Source organism: Sardina pilchardus, chromosome 13 (assembly GCF_963854185.1).
Source record: "Sardina pilchardus chromosome 13, fSarPil1.1, whole genome shotgun sequence".
In the NCBI taxonomy this organism is placed as follows: Eukaryota; Metazoa; Chordata; class Actinopteri; order Clupeiformes; family Clupeidae; genus Sardina; species Sardina pilchardus.
The window spans coordinates 14,010,656-14,019,394 of record NC_085006.1 but is presented as its reverse complement, the minus strand read 5'-3'; the positions used below and the strand labels follow the sequence as shown (position 1 = coordinate 14,019,394).

The 8,739-nt window shown below is 43.4% G+C and overlaps 1 protein-coding gene across 1 annotated transcript; it reads right to left on the bottom strand.

The window, feature by feature from the left end:
* Positions 1–6,655: 6,655 nt before the first annotated feature.
* LOC134099700 (heat shock protein beta-1-like) lies at positions 6,656–8,008 on the bottom strand. Its single transcript, XM_062552676.1, has 3 exons — positions 7,594–8,008; positions 7,242–7,305; positions 6,656–7,095 (listed from the first exon to the last, which is right to left on the bottom strand). The coding sequence occupies exons 1-3, from the start codon at positions 7,949–7,951 to the stop codon at positions 6,957–6,959; spliced, it is 561 nt and encodes a 186-aa protein (XP_062408660.1). The 5' UTR covers positions 7,952–8,008; the 3' UTR covers positions 6,656–6,956.
* Positions 8,009–8,739: the final 731 nt, after the last annotated feature.

The following is an 8,739-nucleotide window of genomic DNA, read 5'->3' as shown; positions in this document are numbered from 1 at the left end:
AGACAAGATATCAAATATCAAAATGCTGTTCTTTTGTTTGTGTTTTTATGTTTTGTTATTGTAAGTTTTATTTTTTGTAAAACCCCTGTGTTTATCATTTGTGTGCCTGACATTCTATTTGATTTCAGCCTTAAAGAAGTGTATGCACCATGTCACAGAAACATTTTGTGTTTGTTTATTTTCATGTTTGTTTTGGTTTCATTCATTTGATAAGTTTGACCTCTGTGCCATTGATTCTTATTGATGAGTAGCCAATTGAATTTTCATAGAGGATTATGCAAATTCTGACAAGGAGCTACTATGTCAGTTCTGTTATGCTTTTATTTCATTCATTCATTCATGACTACGCAGTTTCTAGCAGTGGGGTCTCGGCCAAAATGTCAGCATAAGCTTGACGAGTTTGTTCTCTGTGTCAAAAAAATTGTGTTTTCTATGTTTTGAGCACATTAGCAATTCTGAGAACAGTCAGTCATACGTACACATACTCAATTTAACTAAATACTGACTCAAACAAGAACACCTCAAGAGCATGGCTGGGCTGGTGGTATAGGCACACAGTTTGGATTGTAGTGTTCCGCACATATTCAATAAATACCTCAGGTCTTGTCTCTCAAATGTTGTTTATCAGTAGCAGTATTTTATTTGTATTGGTTGCCGGTCTTTGCTATATGCACATGAAGTGACCAATTTCTGAGATGGTAATACTGGCTGCAGCTCATAATCGGACAGTTGCTTTGATAAAAATGAACAAGCGTGGGTATGGCCTTAAAGCTACATACTTAGATAGACATGTCTTTAAAAAGGTGTCATCACTTAAATGAATGGTGGAAGGCTATAATATTATTTTGTAATAGTAGTTAATACAGGGAAAGATTGTTCAGGTCTCAGACTTGAGAGGTCTTTAGAGCAAAGACTAGAAACTTGAAAACTACCAGCAATGAGAACAGTAAATACATGTTTATGTACCTACAGCAAAACCCACCATTGAACTGTGTACATGCAGTTCAAGAGACTTTTCTTCTACTGTCCTTAAACACCAGTCATGGCCTAGAGGTAGAAGATTTAAAGACTTCTGACCCAGCAAGCTGAAATAGGCCAGACTGACTGCACAAGGGGCATTCTAAAAGGCTCCTCTGGATGCTTCCTTGCAATAACCACTCATACTCTAGTTCCCTTGACCTAACTGTGGAACAATTTGATTAGTTGGCCAGTCAGCATGTTCAGTTTTTTTTTTTTTTCACCCATGGAAAACGTTTCACATAATTACAGGAGTTCTGTGAGTACGTCCCCTGAGAGGAACTGATTTCCACAGGAGTGACCTGACTGATGAAACTGTCAAATGCATAGACGTTCTATCATGACTGACACTTAGTCACTGCTATGTAAAAGTAGTGCAGTGAATTATGTATGTGTGTGTATACAGACACACATATATACACACATACATATAGGATCTAAAATTGCTGTCTCTTGTTGAGGGTACAGACTAGAATTGGGGGCGTAACCTCTGCTGTGGCACTATACCATCACCTTTTTAAGGTTGCTGGGGAGAGCTGAGGAACAGGTGTGGAGCTGGTTAGAAATAGAATCCTCTTTCTGGAGCTGTCTGTATCTCTTTTCAATAATTCATTCTGGTTGCATCAGACTGAAAAAAAAAAATCAAGAGACTACATGCATGCAGACTTTATGAAACACTGCAACCAGTTCAACAACAAACAAAAAAGACCAGAGTCCATTTTCATAAACAGGCTATGTTGCTATTTTATGTCACTAATGCACAAACAATTGTTTGTAATGGCTGTTATTTCGAGAATGGAACGACTAGTGGGATTACAAAAGCAGTAACAAAATTTCAGAAACAGCTAGCACTCTTGACTGACTGATTTTGTGCAATTGCACAAATCTTAACGCTGCTTTTAAAAATGGAAGACATTCTCCATTAACACGTACAGTATGTTACACACACACTGCTACTGTTGTCTCAGTTGAAAACACTAGTAGTATCCCGACCGAATCCATCACTGGGCTCTCTGCATCATTTCGACTGAGAATGTGGACATAAATTACCCATCATGCTTTGCCAAACATCTCAGTCGAGGATGCTGTGTGCCTCGTCATGGGTTCCCACTGAGTGGCAGTCTAGCTCGGCTCTCCCTGATTGGTTGGTTTCCTAGAGACTTCAAGCTCCATACCCCTGGTGAGTTCCACTGTCCCAGGCCAGAGCAACACTTTAATCCGATGTGGAAATGATAATACTGGGACATTAAAGTGTCAAAATATTAAATTCACCATCTCCATTTTTTATCGTGATAAGTGGTTTTTATTTATTTATTTATTTTGCCTTGAGCCGATTGTTCCTTACTGTCCCTTCAGAGCGGATGCTGCTCAGTGGTGTCTGAAGCTGCTGCACCCTCTGGCTACACTCCTTGCTCATCCTCTCTCTGGCAACGTATCCTGCTGCATTGCAGAGCATAGTGAGATAGAAAGATAGACAAAGGGAAACAGTGAAACGGAGAAAGAGAGAGAGAGAGAGAGAGAAAGGGAGAGAGAGGGAGAGAGAGACAGAGAGAGGGAATGAGAGAGAGGGACAACTTAGAGATCTGAAAGCTGCTACTACTGTTTTTCCCACCACAACACCTGCCCGTTGGCCTACATTACACTATCAGTCAACATATGCTCTTAATCTCACAGCATGACCCTAATAATCCATCTGGCCCTGCTAATCCCTCAGTTTTCACTCAGGTGTGTATAATTTATTGACGCGGCATGCGTCGACAGGAGAGGCATTTCATTATGTAATACAATTCCCTCATGCATTTAAGCAGCCTGGTTCTGATGTGTGTTACCAGACCGGATTGCGACTTAGTTTTTTTTTAACCTGCACGTCTAAGAGAAGGCATAGTCTGACACAACAGCCATACTGAGAGCGTGAGGCTGGTGCTTGGATGCAACCAGCTGCATGATGCTGTTAGCGTCTCTAAATTATCTCTCTCTCCTCCTCATATCATTTCTCTCTCACACACTTGCTCCCCCTCTCTATCTTTCTTTGCCTCTGTCATTCCCTCTTTTACTCTCTCTCTCTTTCTCTCTCTCCATTTCTGCCATCTCTCCCTTTCTCTCTCCACTGAAACGGTCCAGCAAGGCTCGACCAATCAATTATTCATGCACATCTGTTTATTTTATATGAGGGGTGGGAGCTTGCGTTGGCAGGCAGGCTGGGGTGGCCAACTGTTGGACGGCAGGGCTCACGAGCAGTGTTTCCTCCAGCCAGCCGTGTACTACGCAGCCCCACTGAGAGGAGCATGCCGGCACTTCCAGTGGCTCTGCCGACCAGCCAATGGCAGTGCAGGTTGGCTGCTCTGACTACCAATCTTGAGCTTGTTGCTAGGGCTGTGAGAGACACCACCACCACCACCACCACCTGCCCCCTATCTTACACACACATTTTCACACACACACACACACACACGCACACGCACACGCACGCACACACACACACACACACACGCACACACGCACACACACACACACACACACACACACACACTCCTCAGCTCAGTATAGACACCTACAGAAAACCTGCAAGGAGACAAGGGAAACGTCCGCATCTGATTTTCATTAGAATTCAGTAGCCCATCTCTCTCTCCTACAAGACACTCTGGTGCAAGACAGTTCTCTGGGGACCAGGAAATCAACTGGGGTTTTCCCCCACTGTATTAGCTCAATTACACTGGGAGTTGCATTACCTTTAGCTAAATCATTTTATCCAGGTATAAGCATTAATGTGCATCTGTACTTTTGAGTTGTTAAGCACCTTGTCCTGGAACACTGCGCAAAAGGAGCTAAATAAATAAAAACGTTTTTCATTGTATATACTTGTATAAACACACATAAATATGCACGCACACATAATGCATACAAACAATTGGCAAGATTGCATGTACTGTGCTGCTCATGCTCACATGATGTGTGCATTCTCTGAAACGGCTTCTAAAGATTGGATGACATTAACCTTTCATTCTGAGAGTGAACACATCTGTCCTTGTCCCTTTGCGGCCATCCTCTGTCTCTGTCTCCTAATGCATTCTCCTTGTGGTGACTGACGCTGAGGCACCTCCTTCCTGAAGTGACCATCAAAGCATCGCCGAGGCTCCGATCACTGAGAGCAGGGGAAGGGCGAACCAACACACCGTTAATATGCTGACCTCCAGGTTTCCATTAGAGAGCAGGGACCTTGGTGAGATAAGGTGAAATGGAGTAAATGGATAGAGGTGCATTAGCTGTTGGGAATTACATTTGGACATGGACCATTTATCCTCTCTGTTCTCTCAATCTGTGTTAACTTTTCTGTCTGTCATTCTTTCAAACTTTCACTATTCATTCATACATTTATTTATGTGTCTGTTTTATCAAGCCATTCAAGCATATTATCCACGTCTCTGTTGTGCTGCACACATCCTGTGTTCAGGGCATGATATGGCACCAATCATGGCTACAATAATAGCAATGCCACCTAATACCACTAGGGAGCAGAATACATGGTACTTTCTGTGTTCTTGCATGCAGATCTGCACCATGACACAGGGATTTTTATGTCCCATCAATCTAAGCTACTCTTTAAAGATGTTTGGATTTGCGCATGTTTTTTGTCAATTAGATTCTAAAATATGCAAACAGATGTCTGTGGCAATAGGGATATCACAATTGTTTAATTTCTTTTAATAGATTAGAAAGAACGTTTTGAAAGGACATTTGTGTTGTATAGTCCCTTATACCATGTAAAATTAGCTCCATAAATATTTAGTGTCACCAACTGAACAGCCGAATCCTCCAAGTCTTGCATGAATTATGAACACAAGTTATATAATCTGCCAACATAAAAGGCACTTAAAAAGAAACATTCCCGAGGGAACTGTCAAAATTGTTCCTAAAAATACAGCAGACCTTCTAAAAATAACCGGTACCTGGCAGACTCACAGTGGCTTCTGGGTAGTCCCTCAGCATCGTTTTTGACAAGCAGTTCCAATCTACCATTTACTTGTCCAGAGTATACACTGCCTTGCCTAAGAGTGACCCTGCCACTGAGCCACTGCAACATTATGGTGTAGTATCAGTTTCAATTAACACTGGCTTTCCAACCTGCTGTGTTGATTTTATATAATAGGCTAATGCCAGCACTGCAGACTCCAGCAGAATTTAAGTACTTGGAAGGTGGGGCAGAGCAAAAGTGGAACATGCTGGTTTTGTTGTGAACTGAGAGTAACTGTGTGATATATTACAGAGTTCTAAGTCAGAGAGTTCTGGTTTTGTTTCTGCAAATTTATCACAGCCCTGGGCAAACATAGCTTGTCCAATTAGCAACCATAGTCCTTAAAGGGACACTTCACCGATTAGCATTAAGCTTTGTATCTTTAGAAAACCAGTCATGTTTTTGAATGGTCGTGCATCATTCCCTCAGTTTGCCTTGAGATGGGAGAAATACGGATTTCAATGAAGCCCATGAATAGGACTTCCTGCTTTCAATGATGTAAAATGATGATTTTTACATCATTGAAAGCAGGAAGTCCAACATTGAAATCCGTATTTCTCCCATCTCAAGGCAAACTGAGGGAATGATGCATGACCATTCAAAAACATGACTGGTTTTCTAAAGATACAAAGCTTAATGCTAATCGGTGCAGTGTCCCTTTAACAATACCCTGAAGTACAGCTCTTACCGGGAAGGATGACAGCAACTAAAGGCCTATTCGGACGGGATTAGTTTTATGGGGGACATCAGGTAAAGTAATAATTACCAGGTAATGTAGTCCCGTCCGGACGCGCCATGTCAGTAAACATAACGGAGTATGTCGGTGACATTTACAGACACTTTTACCTTCCGTAAAACGGTCCGGAGAAATGACCTTAGGTAATATTAATCCCGTGCGAACGCAACCCTCTGTAAAGATGTCTGTAATATTTCGTCACATCCTGATTTGAAAACAATTCCACTATAGTCTGAATGAAAACATAACATGCTGTGCAGCTCCTAATAGGACGATAGCTAGTTTGCCTAATAGCTTGATATTGTTAGCCATTTCAAAGTACTTATGGCATAACATAAAGCTAACGTTTGCTAGTTTAACCAACTTGTGTAGTCTTTCAAATCTGAAAATGCCGCACGTACCTGACGCGTACCTGATCACGTGCACGGCGACGAAGATGTGACGGCAGAACGTAAACGTAGTTACTCCTCCCATGTCAAGTAAAATGACAGAGATATCTAGTCCCGTCCGAATTGGACATTTATATTACAGAGGTCATATGATAAACCTGCATTACTCTACGTCCCCCCATAAAACTAATCCCGTCCGAATAGGCCTTAAGAGGGGAGGTGAGAGAGTGCATGTAAGGAGGAAAGCAGAATACAGAGATGCAGGAAGCATTGGAATTTGAATGATCAATATTACTAATGTGTCCTCTCTGTGCTTTTGTTGGAGGTGCAGCCCCTCGACTCTCTCTTTTTCTCCTCTCTTTAGGTACTAAGAAACTATAGGAGAACATTTTTTTTTATCATATTGTATGACTCTCTTCATCTTTGACATCAACATTGGTATTTTGCCAAATAAAGCTTCATTTTACTCTGAACTTCCAAAACATGTTTTTATTTCTTTCCAGTTTTCAGTACAGACACTAGGTTTTGTACAAAGCATCACTCATTTTACTGGATTGGATGACAAACTGGTTACGTATATGCTTGATTTCTCACTGAATGCTTTCATAGCCGTTATAAAACAATGCTCCAAAATAGTTTTAACAGCTCGCGATGACAACATGGACGGGAAAACAACAACATTGGCATTGCAAAATGTAAAGATGAGGAACCAAGAGCTCGGCTAGTGAGGCAGATGTGTGCCTGCAGCTGGATCATGCGGTCGGTTGATGTCTCCTCTCCAGTGTGGCGTGGATATCCTTCTTTACTTCTTCATCTTGGAGACGGGGATGGACACCTCGCCTGCTTGCAGAGCAGGCTTGGGAAGAGGAGCCTCAATGGTCAGCACACCCTCGGGTGAGAGAGAGGAGGTGACCTTCTCAGAGTCAACAGTAGGGGGCAGACTGCAACAACAAGAGAGGGTGTCATTAGGAGTAGGTAATCACAATTCCCTATTCAAGTACCTATTAGAATGATTCATTGAAATTCAATAAACTTGTGCTAGGAGGACAGTTTTGGAGACAGTTTTGAAAAGAAATGATCCACTCACGTGTATTTCCTAGTGAAACTCCTGCTGATGAATCCATGGTCATCTCTTCTCTCCTCGTGTTGCCCTGAAGAAAGAAAGATGATAAATTGGTCCCGTTCATGCGTGTAATCTGTATCTGAAGTGCCTTCATAATAGGTCGTAGTAGGAGACACTGAATAAAGTGATTCAACTATAAAGCATGCATTTAGGTTCTAAATATAATCTCTTCTACTATTACATTTAACTTGAATGCCACTTCACAAAGTAGAATCTAATTCATCTCAGTCTCATCAAAGAATTTGAAACGTTTCCAAGAGTCACTAAAGAACTCTCCCTTTCAATCGTGAAGAAGCCTCGTTCAGTCGTCACTCACCGATGATCTCCACCATCCCATCCTTGGTTCTGACCACCAGCTCCTCGGGAGAGAACTGGTTGATGTCCAGGCAGACCCTCCAGTGGTCGCGTGTCTGCCTCATCTCGGACATGCCGCTGCTCATCTGGCGGGACAGGGCGCGGGCGTAGGGCCCCTGGGAGAACATGTTGTTGTTGTACATGGAGCCGGGGGGCCTCATGTAGCCGGGCCAGTGGGTGTTGGTCCACTGGCTGAAGTCCTCGGGGAAGAAGGGCATGCCGAAGGACTGGTCGAAGAGGCGGCTGCCCTGCTGCCAGTCGCGGAAGGGGTCCCAGGTGGGCTGCTGCATCATGTTGACCTGCAGGCGCTTCTCAGACATCGAAGTGATGGCGGCGGAGGAGGAGGTAGAGGAGGCGGCTCAAAGATGCTGGAGGTTCCTCTCTCACTCGGGTCAGTGAAAGTGGAAGTGAAGAGGACTTCCTTGGGTGAGGGCTTTATAAACCTCCTGTCCAGTCACCCCCCCCCCCACACACACACACACACACTCCTCCCACCCCCTTCCCCATCCCCATCCTCGACCCCCAAACACAGACATCCTCCAGTCTCCCCCTATAGAGATTATTTATAGAACAGGTTTTGAGTGACTAAACCCACCACTCCATTAGGCAGGAATGTGTACAAAACGTTCACGTCGCCCTGACACAGCTGCCTGACAATGGTAATCTTCTCCTCCATATTGACCAGCTTATGGAGGAATGCCCTGCCGCATAAAGTCACCGTCATGCCACCCCGTCTCCAGTTGCTGCGAGCCCCGCAGGGAGCCCTACTAAGTAGAATCGGAGGTGCTTGAAGGATCCTTCGTGCCATCAGCTCATTTTTGGAGACTCTGCAGTCTCAGATGCACAGGTTGTCATCGGTCAGATTTGCACCATTTCAAGGGACTCTGATGTTGAAACATGAGGGATGTCTTCACTGCCCTATCCAGTGTCTGAAAAGTGCCTCAGTCTGAAAAGTTTTAAGAGATTTTCTGAGCCGTTATCGGCATGGAAAGATGTATGTCTGTGAGCAGTATATGTCAAATGCAGTTATAAGGGTAGTGCAGCAATGGCGCAATGCTATATTATGGACGTAACGTATATGCCATTCATAGAGAGATTTCTTATAATG